The sequence below is a fragment of the Muscardinus avellanarius genome (genome assembly GCF_963383645.1).
Source record: "Muscardinus avellanarius genome assembly, chromosome: 12".
In the NCBI taxonomy this organism is placed as follows: Eukaryota; Metazoa; Chordata; class Mammalia; order Rodentia; family Gliridae; genus Muscardinus; species Muscardinus avellanarius.
Window position 1 is genome coordinate 37,317,829 of NC_137798.1, and position 21,599 is coordinate 37,339,427.

The 21,599-nt window shown below is 37.5% G+C and overlaps 1 protein-coding gene across 1 annotated transcript in view; it reads left to right on the forward strand.

Moving 5' to 3' along the window:
- The window catches only part of NUBPL (NUBP iron-sulfur cluster assembly factor, mitochondrial), a gene marked incomplete at both ends in the record, with an annotated part of 253,458 nt that overhangs the window by 48,290 nt on the left and 183,569 nt on the right, over positions 1 to 21,599 (forward strand). The window contains one exon of the mRNA XM_080707130.1: positions 3,409 to 3,499. Coding sequence (XP_080563256.1) covers positions 3,409 to 3,499 — 91 coding nt within the window. The remainder of the gene's footprint in view (positions 1 to 3,408; positions 3,500 to 21,599) is intronic.

The window sequence follows — 21,599 nt, forward strand, 5'->3', positions numbered from 1 at the left end:
AAATTTTCTGCTATTATTTCTTTGAAGATATTATTGATCCCTTTGGTTTCACCTTCTTTTCCCTCTATTCCGATTATTCTTAGGTTGGCTCTCTTAAAATGGGCCCATATTTCTTCATTGTCAGATTCCTGCTGTCTGATTTTTTTTTCTAAGTTAGAAATTATGCATTTGTTTTTGGAGTGATCCTCTTCTAGGAGCGAGATTCTATTCTCCATGTGGTTTAATCGATTGTTTATACTTTGAATTGAGGCCTTTACCTCAATGATTGCATCCTTTATTTTTTTTTTTTAAGACTCTTTCTAAATTATTTTAGAAAGTCCTGTATTATTTCTACAGTTATATTCCTGATTTGATCTTCTGGTGATCTCTGAATTTCTGTTTTATCAGATTCTGATAATATGGAGTTGTGGGCATTCATTGCTCTATTGTTGTTCCTCTTTCCTATGATTTCAGAAGTTTGTGCCTTCCCTGGGTCACTACGACTTTACTTAGGGTGCTCTGTATCTCAAGTCTGTTGTAGTCTCAGCTGCTACTACTCATTACTAGGTTGTATATCAAAGTCTCATACCCAGGAAGTTAATTGATGCTGGGTGAGACTGTGGGGGTGCTGGGCTGGGCGTTTTCCCACGGGGAGCTGCGACTAGGCTATGGGATCTCTGCTACTGCTACTCCTTCACTAGGTTGGACTGCAAAATATCCAACCCAAGGAGATTATCAAAGCTACGCAAGTCCCTGGGAGTGTAGTACAGAGATTTCTCCTTTAGGGGCCACAATTTCACTCACGGTTATTGTGTGCGCAGATCTGGAGCTGTGGTGGGGCATGGTGAACTCGTTGTCGCTGCTGGCAATATGGCGCCACTGTCATGCCCTCGGCCGTGAGGCTGGCATATTTCTTTTCAGGTTTTGAGCTTCATTCTGAGTCCCTGGAAGGTATGATGAGCTTGGCTACTGGAAGTTTTAGACGTTCATTGCGCTGAAAGAACTGCTGAATTACACCTGAATGATCCGCATCTGCTTGCTTCAGCTCCTTGTTTACCTTTCTTCTCTGGAGCCTTGTGCTGTGAGGGAAGATGGTGCCGGCGAGGCTCTGCTGCCACATTGCAGGTTTGATTTCTGGTCTCTGGTTGTTCTTCTAGTCTTTTTTTCCTCTGTCCCTTGTGTTTACATTTTTTATTTCTCTGCTGATGGTGTTTTCTGGCTATGAAAAGTGCTGATTTTGTGGCAACAGAGATTGAGTTTTAGCAGGACTCGTAAACGCTGCTTTTCTTGGTCTCCATCTTCCCGGAATTCTCATTTATTTTATAGAAAGCCAATATTTTGACAGAGACAGTTGGCGGTTCCATCTTCTCCCTCTGAGGACATTGAGTTGCACAGGGATAACTACATTGTTTTCTTAAACTTCAAGTCAGTATAAGAGTAGGGCCATAAATGTTTAATTTACCTTATTCTGTGAGTTTATAAGAATCAGACAAAAGAGCCCAAAAAGTAATTTCATAACTAGAAATAAATAAGTAGATACATGGAAAATGAGGAATAGTTTCAGTTTTTAAAATTTTTTGCTGAGAAATGAACTCAACAGATACCTCTCAAAAGAAATACAAATAGCTAACAATTATATGAAACAGAGTTCATTATTTCTAGCCATTAAGGAAATGCAAATCAGAAGTACATTGAGAATTCCATCTTACTCCAGTGAGAATGACAATCAAGAATACAGAAAACAATAAATGCTGGAAAGGATCAGGAAAAAGGGAGCCCCTGTATACTGATGGTGAGAATGTAAATTAGTATAGCTACTATGGAAATCAGTATGAAGGTTTCTAAAAACACTAAAAATAGACCTGCCATATGATCCAGCTATACTACATTCTTTGATATCTAACCCTCCAAAATTAAAAACGTATTTTAGGGAGATATGCGTTGGGGTGCCTGTCATCAGATGAATGGATAAAGGATATGTGATAGACACCAATTAAAAAAAAGAATATGTGATAGATGTGTGTGTATATGTGTGTATGTGTATGTATGTATGTGTGTATGTATTTATCCACACAATGGCATTTTATTCAGCCATAAAAGAATGAAATTTTGTCATTTGTAGGAAAATTGATGTAACTGGAGAACTTATTTTAAGCAAAGTAAGCCAGACCCAGAAAGACAAGTGCTATATGTTTTTTCCCTCATATGTAGAAGAGAGAGAGAGAGAGAGAAAGAGAGAGAGGGAGGGAGGGAGGGAGGGAGGGAGGGAGGGAGAGAGAGAGAGAGAGAGAGAGAGAGAGAGAGAGAGAGAGAGAGAAGAAGAGGAGAGAGAGAGAGAGAGAGAAAGAGAAAGAGAAATGTATGTATGTGGGGGAATCTAATAGAAGGAAGACCACTAGGGCAGAGGAAAGGGACCAGGGGGACGGAGAGAGGAAGGGTGACCAAGATGAGGTACTGGGGAGTGGAATTGATCAAGTTATATGTATGTATGAATATGCCACAATGAAACCCACTATTCTGTATAACTAATATGTACCAATATTTTAAAAACATTTTGCTGAGAGATTAAGAATTTTATCTTGCCAGGCAATGGGGAGATAGTTGCAAGACTTAAGATAATATGGTTCATATTAGCATTCTGTCTACTTGTAGGTGAGAAAACCTGATAAAAGGTTGATTTGGAGGGGAGGAAAAAAAAGATGTATTTGGGAATAATGAATTTTATTTTCCATTCCTTGATTAAGCTGTTGATTAACTGGCAGCTGACAGAGACCAGTAAGGATATTCTGCCCTTTGTCAGCTGGACAGATCATCAAAGGAAATAGTTCTTGGTTGATTCTGAATCCTTCAGAAGACCTCAGATATATAACTGTGACTTGCCTGTAAGAGGTTGTCTCTGTATTGTGTTTGCCAATATTCTTGTTAGCACTTCCATCTCTTCTATGCCAGGTCTGCATCAGAATTTCTGACTTGCCTTATTATGGTCTTGTTTCCATGATTTTCTTTTGTTCATTTTGTATTCTTTAGTATGTTAGATGAGATTTCCAAAAGTTAGTACTCCATCTTCTTGGGGTTTGTTTGTCATAGTAAATCATGTCTTAACTTTGATTGCATGTTATTTATTAGTTGTCAAAGTCATGTTTAGATAAGGCTGTAGTAGGCTTGTGACTATATGGGAGACCTGAATTATAATATTAAAGCATATGGAGTGAGTTTTTCTAGTTAGTTGTCCAGAAGATATTAGTAAATCAAAAAGTATTTCTCATAAACAATTTGTGCTTTTACTTTCTGTTGCTTTGAAAGTTTAGGTTCTGATTTTGGAATATTAACAGATTTTCTCTTTAATAGACTTACTATTGCTGTGTGCTTTATTTTTTTTTTTTTATAGAGAATGGGCATAATCTTATGGTAAATTCTGTTCTCTTCTAGTCAAAGGCCATTGGCTTGTTAGATGTAGATGTGTATGGACCTTCAATTCCAAAGATGATGAATCTGAGAGGAAATCCAGAATTATCACAAAGTAAGTGAAAAAAGAGGTAAATATTGTGATATTACTTTTATATCTACTTAGTACCTTCTGGGTGTCAGGCATTGTACAAGATACCATGTGTACTTTATGCACCATGTTGTATGGTGAGAAATCAGATATGGTACCAGACTATCTGGGTTTGAATCTCAGCTCTGTCACTTTGCCTTTGAGTAAAGTGTTTAGCCACTTTGTGCCTTGGCTCTATAGATAAAATTGGTAGCAGTTGCCACAAGAATTAATGTAAGTGTAATACATTGAGGACAGTTCCTGGCATATAGTAAATTATAAAAAATGTTAGGTCTTCATTATCTATACATGAAATGTGTGGATATATGGGAATATATGATAGAAAATATATTTTAGTTAGAAGAGATGAAAATTCTTTTTTGAAAAACAGATTTTTGTCAGCTTTTCTTTACATGTTAAAAAAAACTGAAAACATTGATTTCTCTCCCAGCTTCTTCATTGACATCAATAGGAAGGAGTAATTTTTTTTAAATAAACTTTTAATATTAACTGCTCTCATTATTATATTTTCTTATGAAGCCATCAAATATAAAGCTTTAAGAAGGAACTCCTATGATCAGAAAGTGAAGAATTGATAAGCTAGTAATTTTTTGAAAAATAGTTTTATGTTAAATTGGTTTTAATAAAATTGTTTTTTATTTCTATTAAGTATAACATTGAATAATTTTTTTTGTTTCTTATTGGAATTTTTATCTTTCATGGTTCTAGGACAAAATGACTGTATTTCCTAATGGATATTTATTGGATTTTCTATGTACATAATTGAAGTGTTTCTGTTGTCATCAAAGTTAATTAACTTTTGATAACACAAAACTTTTGAAAATACAAAAGCACATTGCTAGATGCTTTTGTTTGTAGTTTACTTGTTGGAGTCAATTAAAACATTAAAGTCTGGATAATTCTTTATGAGACAAAAAGGTTTTCTGTACCATTTTAAACAAAATTTGAAGATGTAGTGCTGTTAAAATTGACTTTAGCAGTCCATATTGCAATCAACCACTTTCATAGTTGTTTTCTTGAAAACATAGGCTTAAAAAGCTGTTATTCGAGTTTGTTCTTGCCTCTTACTGCAACACATACTTAGTTTGCAAATACATGATATGAGCCAAGATGTCAAACTTTCACAAAGAAGAAGTAATGAATTTGTGAGTTATAAATGATAGAGTCATTATGTCTGTTTCTTGATTAAAGTAATGTGAAAACTGGTGCTTCCAGCCCATGAGTGATGGCAAAATGGAACCCTCAGCGCCAGTCTTTTCTTAAGTAGTCTGTTCAGTTTATGCCAACATAAATACTCGAAGTGAACTTTAATTTCTTTCTTCTTGTTTTACTGAAGCTGTAATCTTAAATTTGATGTTTGCAAATTGGCTGCCACTAAGTAGGCTTTCTGGTAAAGATGAGATACTGGAAATCTTGGAAAGCGTGGGAAAATAAAAAGCCCTTTTTTGTGTTGTCAAGCTGATCTTAAGTTCCTCAGGAAATAAGTGATTTAGGCATTCTTAAAAAATGTGGGTTATTAAAAACCCAACTTATAAATTATTTTTGAATCTTAGAATAACTTGCCACCATTCTACTAATTGGCATCATTTTGACATTTCTATATTTTATCATGCTAATTTATCTGCTTATACTCTGTACTTCAGAAAACACACTGCAATATAAAATTCTCTAATTAACAATAAAGAAAAACTATGAAAGACTTGACTTGTTTTCAGTAGTTCAGGTTTTAGGGAGATAGACCAAAGAACTGATTCTCAGCTTTAGACATCCCCTCTGTTCCTGGAGTGAACTGGGCAACCTTAGTGGTGGTAGGGCTTTAGTACTACCTCTTTCTCTTCAGTATTTAAATAGATTTTAATAATGTAGTCTTCTTCAATTTGTTAATTTTCCTGTTGTATAGTAGGGTTGCAATTCATACTTTACATTTTCTTCATGTCTTTTTTCTTTTTGAGGGAATTGTGGAAAAACCATGCTTTCTCTGTCTCTCTGTTTGTCTGTCTGTCTGTCTCTCTTTGGTACTGGGTACTGAACCCAGGGGTATTCTACCTCTATACCCTCAGCCCTTTTTATTTATTTTAAATTCTTTTTTGTGGTACTGGGAATTGAAACCAGAGTCATTCTACCTCTGAGCTATATCCCAGCCCTTCCATGTTTTTTTGTTTGGAAACAGGATCTCACTAAATTTTAGAGGACTTCATGAAATTGCTGAAGTTAGCCATGAACTTTTTTTTGTGTGTGTGGTACTGGGGTTCCTGGAAGCCCTTCTGTCTCCAGGCTACACTCCCAGACCTATTTTTATATTTTTGTTTGGAAACAGGGTCTCTTAAGCCAGTGAGGCAGGCTTTGAACCTGCATGATCCTCCTGTCTCTGCCTCCCCAGTGCGGGAATTACAAGTGTGTGCCACCACGCCCGGCCCAGCCACTAACTTTTGACCCTCCTGTTTTAGCCTCCCAAGTACTGGGATGATAGGCATGCACCACTGTGCCCAGGTTTTATTTTTAATTTTGAAACAGGGTCTTGATAAGTTGCTGAGGCTGGCCTTGAACCTGCAACCCCCAAGAATTGAGGTTACAGTGTGCATCATCATACCTGACTCTTAAGATTTCTTAAAAGGAATTTAAATACATAAAGAATGAGAATCAACTCTTGCCTCCTGCCAGGGAAGAAATTTGGTGTTCTCCTTAGCCTCTTTTACTTTTGAGTTCCATCTGAGGGCTATCCTTGAGAAACATACCTTAGTAGTACAATACCTTTGTAACATGGCCTGTTAAGGCTGTTAATACTTTACATTTCTCTTTTTCAGTCTATATCCACATTAAAAATAAAGCAAAAAACCTTATTATTTTCTAACCTTTTGATCATTTTTAATGTTCTCAGAGCCTTGAAATTACTGTTAAGTTTTCAGATGAGAAAAATTTAAATTATTTCATTTTGTGTGTGTGTTATTGGAGATTGAACCCAGGGACACTCTACCTCTTAAGCTTAACCCCTAGGATGTAGCCCTTTTTATTTTACTTTTATTTTTGAGACAGGGTAGACAGATCTTGTTTAGATGCTCAGGCTGGTCTCAAACTTACAATCCTCCTGTTTGGTCTTTCAAGTATTGGAATTACAGGCATGTACGACTGTGCCCAACAAAAATTAAGAGAATTATTAGGTTGAGGGGAGGTTAGCTTGTGATTTTATTTATAAAACTCTTGTTTCTATCATTGTGTCCCATGGTGCTTTTATTTTTAAAAATAGACCCCATTATTATTAATCTCTAGTTGTTTTAATAATATACTGGGTACTTTAGAAACTTTTCAGTGGTACTTAATAAAACCCATGCTACTCTTTTGGTTCTTATTATTAATAGAAAGTAATGCATTTAGGAAGGAAAGTAGTTTAGTAAAAGTAGGATGTACAATGAGTCTTAAAGGTATAAGATATAGGGAATATTCATCCATGAAATGGGAACTCTGTGAGAAAAGGGCATAAATAATGACACTTTACTAAGGGTCATAAAAAGCCTTGATGATCTAGATTTGATGAGGCTAACTAGAGAGAATTTACATGTACTACAAAAAGTATAAAAATAAAAAATTAATGAAACAGGGCATCTTTTGCACCTCTAGATTTTATATGCATGGTATACATCCACACGGGGTACTAGAATAAAATGAGATGTTTATAAAAATTGGATAAATTTGTCTGGCAATAATACCAGTACTAGATATAAGAGTTGGGTTTCTACAATAGTATTTGTGGTATTGACCCAGTAAATCAATCTGTTTTTTAAAAGGGCAGTTGTTACAGGCCTGGGAGAAAATAGAATAGTGATATTTCATTGGGAGACTTGATTTAGCTGTTAGCTTTCTCTAATTTTCAGTTTGGAAACTTCATTAGCCTACTAGTTGTAACAAATTAGAGTCTAAAATTATATCATCCCTTTTCATCTTATGAAAAGTGACAGAATTCAAAATCCTTAATGATACTATTACCAATATTACTAATATGTCATTGCCAACATTATCAGTATTACAAAATTCTTCAAGGTCCCAGCTGCTACTTAATTCCTTTTTTTTTTCCTGGTCTGGGAATGGAACCCAGGGGCATTCTACCTCTGAGCTACACCTCCAGCCCTATTTTTAATTTTGAAACAGGGTCTCACTAAGTTGCAGAGGGCCTCACTAAGTAGCTGAGGCTGTCTGCAAACCGCGATCCTCCTGTCTCAGCCTCCTGAATGCTGAGATTACAGGCGTATGCCACCGAGCCCGGCTGCTACTTAATTCTTAACCCTCCATTCCTTCTACTCAGGGAACACCAATCACAGTCTTCTGCTCCTCTAACATGGTGGTGACCTCTGAGCGTCCTCAGTACCCTCACATACTTTCTTCTCTCTCCCTGGATGCCTTCCACCTCCTCTGCCTGTACCCAGTAATACCTACTCATCAGGTCTAAGTTTTAACATTTCTTCTTCCTCGAGGTCTTCTTTGAATCCTGACTTGTCTTATCTTGATTGCAAGGACAGAATTTTTGTGATAATCTGCTTATTTTTTTTAATCTTCCCTACTACATAGTAGAGACCTTGTTGCTTGGTTTGTTTCTCGAATGGTTGGTCTATAGTATATGTGCAATAAGTCTTAGTTGAATAAAAGAATAATATAGTTACTTCTATATTTTCGTGTGCTAGCCACACAATTTTCTGCTTTGTGTTATTTGATAACTTAATTTGAAAATTTCTCTGAATAATAAAGGCAGTTTTAAGACATCTTAGTAGTTAATCAGGTGTGTGTGTGTATGTGTGTGTAGTGCCAAGGCATGAACCTGGGGCTTTATGCACACTAGAGAAGTGCTCAGTAGTTAATCTTTTTGATATATCTCAGTGGCTATCTTATACTACTTCCCACATTTCTTAAAAAAAAAAGACAGAAAAATCTGTATAGTTAGTAATTTGACTTGTGAGCCTTATATCACATGGAGTGAGATGATTTCCCAGGTTGTTTCCATGTGGCTGTCATCATGTCTGTCTTGTTTCATGTCTTAGCTTTGAACTGTTCCCATTGCTCTGTGTACTTATAAGGGGTGGAGTCCTTTGGGGCCTGAATTTGAGTCATGATGAAAACAGCAGCATTCAGATGAGTGACTAGCCTGGAAAAGTAAAGGAACTAGCAGACCAGCAAGTCCTATCATTCTTTTCTGAGACCGTCCTCATTGTGAGCTAAAACACATGGACACTTACATGGAGACCTCATCTGAGACTGTTCATTCTGGAGATTAGTATTTGTAATAGGTTAGAAAAGGTGTGAGTGATGAAACAGTAACAATAAGGTTCTGATTTTATTCTGCCATCTCTGAGGTCTTTCAATTAAAGAAAAGAGCAGAAAGAGCAGCTTGCAGCTTAATAGGATAGAAATCTTCCTGTAGTGTATAAACCACAAACTATTTTTGAGGTCATAGGATATTTTAAACTGGCTTCCCCAGAAAGCAGAGCCCATTCAGTACTTATTTATTAAGTAGTGCAAAGCTACTTAAAAGAAAGCAGATTTCTTTTTTTTCTTTCTTTTTTTCTTTGGCACTGGGGATCAAACCCAGGGTCATTCTACCGCTGAGTTATACCGCCAGCCCTATTTTTTATTATTTATTTTGAAACAGGGTCTCACTGAGTTGCAAAAGGCCTCACTAAGTAGCTGAGGCTGTCCTCGAACCATGATCTTCCTGTCTCAGCCTCCCAAATGCTGAGATTACAAGTGTGTGCCACCACACCTGGCTCATTTATTTTGAAACAAGGTCTCACTAAGTTGTAGAGGGCCTAAGTTGCTGAGGCTGTCTGTGAACCTGAGATCCTCTTGTCTCAGTCTCCCAAGTACTGGGATTATAAGCATGTGCCACCATGCCTAGCAGAGATTTCTTGACATAGGCCCATGTGTCCTATACATAGAACCATCTGTTGGGGAGGAAGGTGTAAGAATTTACTTAATGGTGTCTATCTCCCATTGACCTCAACTCAGGAGTCACTAACTCACCTGCATTTCCAAGTCATGTGTATGTGCATGTGTGTGTGTGCCTGGCAGGACCTGTGATGTGCAATGGTATCTTGTACCTTGGTTTTAATGGAATCTCTGGATGGGAGGTAAGAGGCACACAATGCATTAGTCTCTAGTGAGTTACAGTCCTGGAGCCTCCTCTGTGCAGCTGGTCAGAGCCCATGCAGAGTTGGTTACCACAGTGGTGGCTGGAATGAGAGGCAAGTGAGGCAAGAAGGTTTAGATGGTACAAGTGCTGCTTCTGATGCATGGGGCTGGGATGACAAGCTGAGTTCCTCTAGAATTCAGATGGCCAACTCGGTGAATCCCACCTTTATTGACTGACACAATGACAGAGTGGCAGTGACTCAAGAAGATACAGAATTAAAAGAAATTGTTTATTCTAAATTCTTAAGAAAATGTACAGTGATTAAGCCAATACATTTCAAAATTTTCTTTTTTTGTGTGGTGCTGGGAATTGAAACCAGGGGCATTCTATCTCCGAGCTACACCCTCAGCCCAATGTTTTTATTCTCATTTTTGAAACAGGGTCTTATTAAGTTGTGGAGGGTTTTACTAAGTAGTTAAGGCTAGCCGCGAACCTGAGTCCTCCTGTCTCATCCTCCCAAGTACTGGGATTACAAGCGTGCACCACTACGCCTGGCTAAAATTTTATTTTTCAAGGGAGCACATATCTTAGGATATTCAAATAATATTTAGAAAAAGTTTCAAAGCTTCTTCAATAAGTTATTTAGAGAATGTGAAAGCTAGAGAGAAAATAAGAAAGAAAAGGGGCTTCATGATAATAGTAAGAATAAGAGTGAGACCAGTAGAAGAACAGAAGAGGATCATGGAAGGGAGAAGAGGAAGGGGAAAAGGAGGAAGCAAACAGATCAAATAATATTATATCTGTACATGAAGATATCACTAACAACCATTCTAGTATGTATGGGAAGGGATGGGAGGTAGAAGGATGGGGTTAGGAAGGAATCACCAAGAGATGTTGTGTGCATATGTGAACAAATCACTTCGAATCTCACTATGATGTATATTTCACTAATAAAATTCTAAAAAAGAAATATATAGAAAATAAAATGGCTCGTAGTGTGTGTGTGTGTGTGTGTGTGTGTGTGTGTGTGTGTGTGTGTGTTGCTGGGGATTAAACCAGGGACATTCTACCTATAAAATACACCATGGAGTTTTTAGTTTTTTGTTTTTGAAATGAGGTCTCAGTAGGTTACTGAGAGTCTGAGAGTCTTATTACATTGCTGAGGCTGTCTTCCAAACTGCATTTCTCTGGTCTTAGCCTCCCAAACACTGGTATTACAGATATGTACCACCACGCCTGGTTTTATGTGTTTTTGTTAATTTTATGTTTTTATCTGATAATTTTTTTAAATATAAAATTTTGCCAGCTGTGGTGCAGACTTGTAATTCCCGCGCTTCGGAGGTGGAGACAGGAGGATTGCTCTGGTTCAAAGCCAGCCTTGCTGGCTTAAGAGACCCTGTTTCCAATTAAAAATATAAAATGGGTCTGGGAGTGTAGCCCAGAGGTAGAAGGGTTTCTAGGAACCCCAGTACCCTCCCCCACATATATGTATATATACAATTTTGTACCATCAAGGTATAGAACTTACAACTCTTTTAAGAATGGAGCTTTTAAGTTAGGCCTGGTGGCTTACACCTATAATTCTAGTACTTGTGAGGCTGAGACAGAATCACAGGTTTGAGGCCAGTCTCAGCAACTTAGACTCTCAACAACCTAGGGAGACTCTGTTTTAAAACAAAACATAATAAAGACTGGGCGTATAGTTCAGAGGTAGAATGCCTCTAGTTTCAGTCCTCAGTACAATACTACCACCACCACAACAAAAAGAATGAGGCTTTGGGGAACAAGTAATGCTGCTGGTTAATAAAATAGTATTGTGGGGAATGGGACTCTACAATAGAGGCTAAGTTTTAGGTGCTGATCATTTGATCCTTCTGTAATCTACTTTCTTCTTTCAAACAAATGATCATACATATATGACTGTATGTGCTGTACATTTAGTTTTGAGTATTTTGTCAGATTTGGGCAAGAATAATAACTAAAACTTTAGGTACTTTTGTTTTTTTTAGTCAGAAAGAGCTGAGTTGAGATGGTTCTGCTTGGATACATTAGTATGCACCATACACACCAAAGGAACAGTTAGGGTCTTTTCATCTGCATTTTTATTACAGATTTGGCAGCTAAAATAGCACACACACACACACACACACACACACACACACACACACAAGTGAAGTATTTTTTTTATCCTGTTATTTGCAACTTAACAAACATTGGCTTAAAATAAAAATGGTTTTCTTTAAAAATATTTTAATCTTGTTTTTAAAATATGCAGTTTATTTTAAATCTTATTTAAAAATATGTAGTTGGATCAAAATTGATCGGAAGGAAGCATTATTTCCTTTCATTTAGCAAACATTTATTGAGCATCTCTGAGGTAGTTAGTAGGCATGAGAAATAGTTGGTTTTTAAGCTATCAGATCAAATAAGATTTGGTTCCTGCTCTCATGAGCTTATAATAGATACCCTAGACAGTGATGCTAAATATCAGTAACAACTGTAATAGAAGTGTAAGTGCGGTTTTTTTGTATACCTAGAGATGGTAATGCTAAGTCAAACTGGATCTTTGAGAAGACTTCTTGGAGGAGGTGACTCTTGAGGTAAACTTTGAAAGGTGAAGGAGGCTCTTGTAAGAAACGGTAGAGGAATAAGTGAAGGGGCAAGTCCAGGTAGTGGGAATAGCATATGTCAAGAGCTGTAGAGTGCAAGTTGTTTGGCGTAGTTGAAGTGGAAATCTGTGGATGAGTTGCAAGAGTGCGGGAAGAGCCAAAAAGGTAGTTGAAGGTCCTGTCATAAATGCCATTTTGTGCTTAAGAGTTGAAGTGTCATTGCAAGGCTATGAGAAGCTATTATGGGCTAAAGTGTTGCTGACACTATCATTTTTACATTCTAGGAGGATCATCTTGGTAGCATTGTGGAAGAAAGATCAGATAGGAAGTAGGGGCCAGTTAGAAAGCTATTACAGTAATCTAGGTGAGATGTTAAAGCCCAGATTTAAGTCTGTGGCAGTAGATATAGAAAGGAGGGTACCAGAGAGGCATTAAAGAGATTGAATGAATAAGGCTTGGTTATATGTTGCTTATAATTAAGAAAAAAGTCCCTATAACATCTCTTTTTTAAATTTATTTATTGGTGCATTGTATTTATACATCATAATGGGGTAAAAAACTTGTGTAGGCATAAATGCACACATCACCCAGCCAGCCCCTACCCAGTCCCCACCTCACTCCCTCCCCATCCCTCCCTCCCATGCTTGGTTTAGTGGTTGACTTCGATATGAATAAGTACATCATGCGCTTTAAAGCATTTTCCTCTCCCCACCTCCCATCCCCACAGTTAGGTTGTCTTATTTACTCCTCTGTAAGATCTCTTTTTTCACCTGGAGTTTTTCCTATGACCCCATTCACCCTAGCTTTCACATATTAGGGAAAGCATCCGATTCCTTACTTTTTGTGACTGACTAATCTTACTTATCATAATGTTCTCAAGGTCCATCCATTTCCCTGAAAATACCGCAATTGTATTTTTTTTTATGGCTGAGTAAAATTGTATTGTGTACATATCCCACAGTTTTGTAATCCATTCATCTGTTGATAGACATCTTGGCTGGTTCCATAGTTTGGCTATGGCGAATGTGCAGCTATGAACATAGGTACACATGTATTAGTTTGGTAGTTTGGTTTCCTTTCTTTTGGATAGATACCATGAAGTGGCATTGCTGGGTCGAATGGTAGATTTGTTCCCATCCTTCTGAGGATTCTCCATACTGTTTTCCAAAGTGGTTGCACTAATTTGCAATCCCACCAACAATGTTTTAGAGTTCCCTCTTCTCCACATCCTCGCCAACATTTGTTATTGTTCGTGTTTTGTATGGTTGCCATTCTAGCTGGAGTTAGGTGAAATCTCAGGGTAGTTTTGATTTGCATCTCTCTGCCAATGATGTTGAGCATTTTTTCATGCATTTATTGGCCATTTAAATTTCTGCTTTCATGAAGTGTCTATTTAGTTCACCTGCCCATTCATTTTTTGATTGGATGATTTGTTTTTTTTTAGTGTTGAGTTTCTTGAGTTCTCTATATATTCTAGATATAAGTCCTCTATCAGAGGGGTAGGTGGCAAAAATCTTCTCCCATTCTGTTGGCTTTCAATTGAGCTTCTTGACAGTTTCCTTTGCTAAACAGAAGCTCTTCAATTTTATGCAATCTCACACATTGATTTGCCTTTTGGTTTGTTGTGCCTTTGAGGTCTTGTTGAGAAAGTTTTTATCTGGGCCTGTGTGTTGCAGTGTTGGACCTCTGCCCTCTTCGAGGAGCCTTAAGCTCTCTGGTCTAATTTCTAAGTCTTTGATCCATCTTGAATTGCTCTTCAATATAGTACTAGAGACTAGCCAGAGCAATAAGAGAAGGAAATCAAAGGAGTACAAATAGGGAAAGAAGAACTCAAACTTTCACTATTTGCAGATGACATGATACTATATTTAGAAAATCCAATAAACTCAACCAAAAGGCATATAGAACTAATCAACAAATTCAGCAAAGTGTCTGGATACAAAATCAATCTTAAAAAATCAGAAGCTTTTCTGTATACCAACCATAAACCCACTGAAAAAGAAATTCAGAAAACACTTCCACTCAGGATCTCCCACAAAAAAATAAAATACTTAGGAATAAACTTAAACAAAGAGGTAAAAGATCTCTACAAAGAAAATTATAAAACACTGAAAAAAGCAACTGAAGAAGATCTTAGAAGATGGAAAGATCTTCCTTGTTCTTGGATAGGCAGAATAAATATCAAAATGGCCATACTTCCAAAAGTGATCTATAGATTCATCGCAATGCCCATTAAACTACCAAAATAATTTCTCACAGACATAGAAAAATCAGTCCTTAAATTTATTTGGAATAACAAAAAGCCCGGAATAGCTAAAGTAATTCTCAGCAACAAAAACCATGTAGAAGGCTGGGCACGGTGGCGCACGCTTGTAATCCCCGCGCTTGGGAGGTGGAGACAGGAGGATTGCGCTGGTTCGGAGCCAACCTCGCTGGCTTAAGAGACCCTGTTTCCAAATTAAAAAATATAAAAAATAGGTCTGGGAGTGTAGCCCGGAGATAAAAGGGCTTCCAGGAATCCCAGTACCGCAAAAAACAAACAAACAAACAAACAAACATGTAGGAGGAATCACAATACCCGACTTTAAACTATACTACAAAGCCATTGTAATAAAAACAGCATGGTACTGGCACAAAAACAGATACATAGACCAATGGAGCATAATAGAAGACCCAGAAACAAGTCCACACACTTTCAGCCAATTGATTTTTGACAAAAGGGCCAAAAACATACACTGGAAAAAAGATAGCCTATTCAACAAATGGTGTTGGCAAAACTGGTTAACCATATGCAGAAAAATTGGAAATTAATTCCGCTTTCTCACCCTATAACATTTCTTGAGTTTCTGAGTTGGATGACTGTAGATAGAACTGATAGGAAAAAGGAAGAAATTTAAGGAAAATATTGATGAGTTATGGCTTAGATTTGCTAAATTTAATGTCTGTAGAGAATCAACAGGTGCTTGGGTATGTGTTTAGTATTCAGGAGAAAGGATTGAGCTAAAAATACTAATTTGGGAATTTGTGTGTGTATACACGCATGTGCGCGTGCGTGTGTTAAAGTTGTTAGTTTAGCTCAGGGATATTTTCATATTTATTAGTATTAGTATTAGTATTAGTATTAGTATTAGTATTGGGGATGGAACCCAGGGGCATTCTACCTCTGAGAGACACCCCTAGCCCTATTTTTAATTCTTTATTTTGAAATAGGGTCTCACTGAGTTGAGATCCTCCTGTCTCAGCCTCTCAAATGGATTTTTTTAAATTTTATGAGGAGAGGGAGAGTGAAAGTCAGCATGAACACACATGATAGTGAGAAATTGGGTGATTCTGACCCCCAAGAGACATTTGGCAATGATCAGAGACATTTTTTATTTTTATAAATGGTGAATGATACTGGCATTTAGTTGGGTGAAGGTCAGGAATGCTGCTCAACATTCTACTAATAATGTTCAAGATATTCTTCCACAACAATTTATTATCTGGTCTAAAATATTGGTTGGGCTGAGATTGAGAAACTGATTTAAACTAGGTAATACAAAGTTGAGTGTGGTGGCACATGCTTGTAATCCCAGTACTTGGGAGGCTGAGATAGGAGATCACAGGATTATGGCCAATCTCAGCTACTTAGTGAGGCCCTCTGCAACTTAGTGAGATCCCTTTTCAAAAATAAAGGATAGCTGGGTGTGGTGGAGGCGGAGACAGGAGGATCCTGCACCTTCGAAGCCAGCCATGCTGTCTTAAGAGACCCTGTTTCCAAATTAAAAAAAATAATTTAAAATTGGTCTGGGAGTGTAGCCCCGAGGTAGAAGGGCTTCCAGGAATCCCAGTACCACAAAGAAGAAAAAAAAAAAAGGATAAAAATTAGGACTGGGAGCTTAGCTTAGCTTGGAGGTAAGCTAATGGTTACCTCCTGGTGGGTTTGATCTTCAGTACCACCATAAAAAAAAAAAAAAAACCTAGGTAACCTAAAAGAGTTTTAGAATAGTTGAATAGTCAAATATATGGCTAAGGACAGAACTTTGGGATCAACCTAAGGGAATCTGAGAAAGATTAACAAATGGTGACCAGAGAAGTAGAAAGAAGACAAGGAAATAATTGCATCCTACAAGCCAACGAGAGGGATCATTTTGGGAGGAAGTGGCCAGGAGTTTTAGAGTGGCTAATTAAGATGAGAACTTAAGATTATATTTTAGATTTGACAATATGTCTGTATTTTCAATTTAATTAACTGCTATTTTGAAGACATATGAGTACAACTTGAGTTGTGCTTCTTGAAGAAAAGTATCTGACCCTTGGGAAACCATTTAGGACTCAGTTATTGAGCATTTTTATCATAGATGGTGCTGTGTTCTAGGAAAGAAAGATGAGTAAAATATAAATTCTGTTCTTGAGTTTGCAGAACAGAGGGGAGATAGAAAATGTCAGCATATTAATTATCATAATAAATAGTGAGGTATGAACAGAGGACTCTGGAAACAGAACTTATAGTCTTTCTGCAATGTAGTCCACTAATTCTGGACCCCGATAAGGTGTTAAGTTATAGGGCACAAAAAGGAATGAGAGACTTGAGCATCTTAAAAAAATGTAATGTAAATGATTTTGTATTTTTAATTCTGATATTAAAAACTGACAATAAAATTATGGTGATATACCATCTGTTATGGGCAAAATATGTGTGCAGTATTTTATTTATAAGCTACTTTTCACTACCTCCATCCAAAAATAGCCCTATACCTTTAGAGTATGCCTGAGGCTGTATCTTCTCCTCTATAACCTGCCTCCTTTTTTTTCAGCACACTCTTGTTATTTTGTAATTCTTGGCAGAAAGAGAAAATGAGAGTTAGTAATGGAGGGCTGGACTGAGGCTTATTTGGAGAATCTGTAAATTTGTCTTGTTTAAGAGTTGGATTTTTCTTTTACCTATTCTTTCCCCTCAAAGCAAACTATACTCATCTACCACCTACCATCCCATGTTTGACACAGGGGTGGTGAGTTTTTCTCACAAATTTGTATGCATTCACAGCTCCCAATTTAGATTAATAGTTGAAATTAGTGACATGAAATATTAGAGATAGAAAGCCCTCTAGAGAAATCATCGATTTAAAATATGGTTATTACCAGAGGTAAATAATTTGTCTGGAGTTACATCATTGTCAATGACAGAAATGAATATTCAGAACTAGTATTTCCTTAGTCACTGCTTGTCAGCAACAGTGGTTTCCAGATATTGTGAAGGAGCTATATTAGAATAATTTCAGTGCTTATTAAATTTATAGTTTTCCAGGATTATCCCAGACCCACTGAATGAAAAATCTGGAAGGTGCTACAGGTAACTATTATATAATCAGTATAATTCAGAATTGAGTTGTATACAAAGTAATTAGAAGAGTGTCTAGCAATTTGGTTAATATGGAAGTCAACCACTAAGCCAAACAAGGGAAGGAGGGACGGGGAGGGAATGGGGTGGGAATTGGTTAGGGGTTAAATCAGTGATGTGTACATGTATGTACACATAAGTTTTTTACCCCAATATGATGTATGAATATAATACACCAATAAAAAAGAAACATGGTTAAGCACCCAGTACAAGTTAATTGTTTTATTTAGTGTTTTATCAGTATTATTGTACAATCTGAAATGTGTGTTCAAAAAGGGAATTGGAATAAATTTTTCCCCTCTTTCATCTTCCTCTGCTCTTTCACTTTTAAGGGACAAACAGGAATGAAGGAGAAGTAAAGTTCAAGGGAAGGCATGTAGGTGTGAGATTGTTATAGAATGACTTATTTTCTTAGGAAAAATTTGAAGGAGAGAAAAAGTGTTTTTTTAATTAAACTTTGTTTTTGGTGTGTGGCACTGAAAATTGAACCCAGTGGCATATTACCTCTGAGCTACATGCCCAGCCCAGTTTTATTCTTTATTTTGAAACAAAGTCTCAGTAAGCTGCCAAGGGCTTCACTAAGTAGCTGAGGCTGGTCATGAACCTGGATCCTCCTGTCTCAGCTTCTCAAATACTGGAATTACAAGCATGAACTACCATGCCCAGCTATTTAAAAATTTTTTTTGATTGGTGCATTGTAGTTGTTCATCTTAATGGAGTACAGGTGGTAGAGGCATACATGCATCTTCTAATTAGTCCTTAACCAAAATTCCCTTCCCCCGTCCTCCTTGTCATGTGTGGCTTAATGATTGACTTTGATATGTTTGTCACAGAAATGCAGTGCATTTCTGCTTACTCTACTTGTCTTCAATTTCTACTGATTATTTCATTGTAACATAATATAGTAGAGTGGTTCTCAAACTTTTTGGGGACTTCTGGGAAGAAGGCGATGGAGAAAAGTGGCACTTACGAGCCCCGCTAACAACCAATCTTTATTACCACAAAATCAGCGCCTTTCATAGCCAGAAAACACCATCAGCAGAGAAACAAAAAATGTAAATACAAGGGACAGAGAAAAAGAGGGCTGGAAAAACGAGACACCAGAAAGAAACCAGACCACAGTGCTGCAGCTGGAGCTGCGGCACGGAGCAGCGTGGGCACCATCTTCCCTTGCAGCACCAGGCTCCAGAGAAGAGGGGGACTCAGAACGGAGCTCAGAAGCAGAGAGGAGATACGCTGGCCTCACGGCTGAGGACACAGCAACAGCGCCTTACTGCCGGAAGCAGCGGCGAGTTCACCAGACAGCTCCAGACCAACGCACTCAACAGCCCACCAGGCTCCAGAGAGGAGCAGCGGACAGTGAGCTGAGTTGAGCGGCTGCAGATAAGCCGGGGGAAATTCAGCAAAATTTTCGGCGCAGGGAGCATCTAAAGCTCCCAGGGGCTGGGCTCAGCACACCCTGCAGGGACTCAGAGCGGAGCTCAAAAACAGAGAAGAAATACGCCATTCTCATGGCCGAGAGCATGGCAGCGGCGCCATATTGTCACTGGTGGCAGCAACAGCGAATTCACCGAGTCCACTACAGCTCCATCAGGAAACTCAATAACAGTGAGTCAAATTGCGGCCCCTAGAGGAGAAATCCCAGTACTGCACTCCCAGGGAATTGTACCAGTGGGGGAGTGGCAGTGGCAGAGATATCACACCATAGTCACAACTCCCCGCTGGAGAACGCCCAACCTGGCACCCCCCATGGTCTAATGCAGCCTCGATTGACTCCCTGGGTTGGAGACTTTGTAATACAACCCAGTAAAGGAGTAGTGGTGACTGAGATACCACAGACTCGAGATCCAGACCACCTTAAGTGAAGTCGTAGTGACCCAGGGAAGAACCCAGAGAAGGCACAAACTTCCAAAATCATGGGAAAGAGGAATAACAATGGAGCAATGAATGCCCACAACCCCATAACATCAGAACCTAATAAAACAGAAATTCAGAGATTTCTACAAGATCAAATCAGTAAAATAACTCTAGAAATAATAGAGGTGTTTCGAAAAGAATTCAGAGAGAGCCAAAAAGAGATAAAGGATGCAATCAGTGAAGTAAAGGCCTTAATTCAAAGTATAAACAACTGATTAGACCACATGGAGAATAGAATCTCGCTCCTAGAATATGATCACTCCAAAAATGAACGCAAAGTTTCTAATTTAGAAAAAAAAAAATCGGACAGCAGGAATCTGACATTGAAGAAATATGGGCCCATCTTAAGAGAGCTAACCTAAGACTAATTGGAATAGAAGCGGGAAAATAAGGTGAAACCAAAGGGATTAACAATCTCTTCAAGGAAGTAATAGCAAAAAATTTTCCAAACCTAGAGCAAGAGGTCAATACACAGGTCCAGGAAACTTATAGAACTCCCTTTAGACAGGATCGGAGATGAGGATCCCCACGCCACATAATTGTCAAAATGACCAATGTGGAAGCCAAGTAGAGTATCTTAAAGGCAACAAAAACAAAGGGCCAAGTGACATTCAGAGGCAAACCAATTAGAATCACTCCAGACTTCCCAAACCAAATCATGAGAGCCAGAAGGGCTTGGAGTAACATATTCCAAACTCTGAAAGAAAACAACTTCCAGCCAAAAATTTCCTACCCAGCAAAACTTTCTATCAAATTAGATGGAGAAATAAGAAGCTTCCATGACAAACAGAAACTGAAGGAATTTATGTCTTCAAAACCAGCACTAGAGAAAATACTCAAAGAGATTAACTACAAAGAAGAAATAGGTAACACACACCAGAACCAGAGAAACAAGATTTTTCATCCAACAGACAACTAAGATTGGTTATCTGTGAAGATTCATTATTTATGTTAGTCTTTTACCTATCTCTAAAGGGTATTGTTTGCCTTTATTGTAGCTAATTTTTAGGATTTCTAGTTGGAATATTAATATACCTTCAGATATAGCATTTGGAAATATTTTATCCAATTCTATTAGTAACTTTTAACTCTGTTTACATTGTCTTTGGATATACAATTTTTTTTTTTTTAGGGAGTTTGTTTACCCTTTTGTTGCCTGTGCCATTGAAATCATATCCAAGAAATCACTGCCAATTTCAATGTTGTGAGGTTTTATGACCCAGATTTTCTCCTAAAAGTTTATATTCTTAAGATTTATATTTAGGTCTTTTATCTATTTTGAGTTAATATTTGTATATGGTGTTAGGTAAGGGTCCAACTTTATTCTTTTCCATGTAATTATTATTTTTCAACAATATTTAGTGAAAAGATTATTATTTCCACCACCAAATGTTTGTGGAAACCTTGTCAAAAATAACTTGACAATATATGGAAGAATTTATCTCTAGGCTTTTATTTAACTCCAATGGTTTATATATCTGCCTTTAGAACAGTACTACACTGTTTCAATTATTGTAGCTTTATAAGGTTTGAAATCAGAAAATATACATCTTCTAGCTTTGTTCTTTTTCAAGATCATTTTGGGTATCTAGAGTCCATATTCCATATTAGGATAGATTTTTTTCTGAAAAAAAATGTATGATAGTTTCACCTAAAAAAAAAAAATATTCTCTGGTAAGAAAGAAAGCAAAAAGAAATATTGAAATGTTAACTTTAAGTCATCAAAAGCTTTGTATCAGACAAATGAAACTGTTCTGTGAGATTATCATTTTTAATTTTGGATAAATTGCTATAATACTAGATGTCAACCACTAAGCCAAGCATGGGAAGGAGGGATGGGGAGGGAACGGGGTGGGGATTCGGTAGGGGCTAACTGGGCGATGTGTGCATGTATGTCTACAAAAGTTCTTTTATCCCATTATGATGTATGAATATAGTGTACCAATTTAAAAAAAAATACCAGAAAAACCTTTTTGGTTCCTGGAGCCTCTTATACTCTCAAAAATTATTGAGGATCCAAAATAGCTTTGTTAATGTGGATTA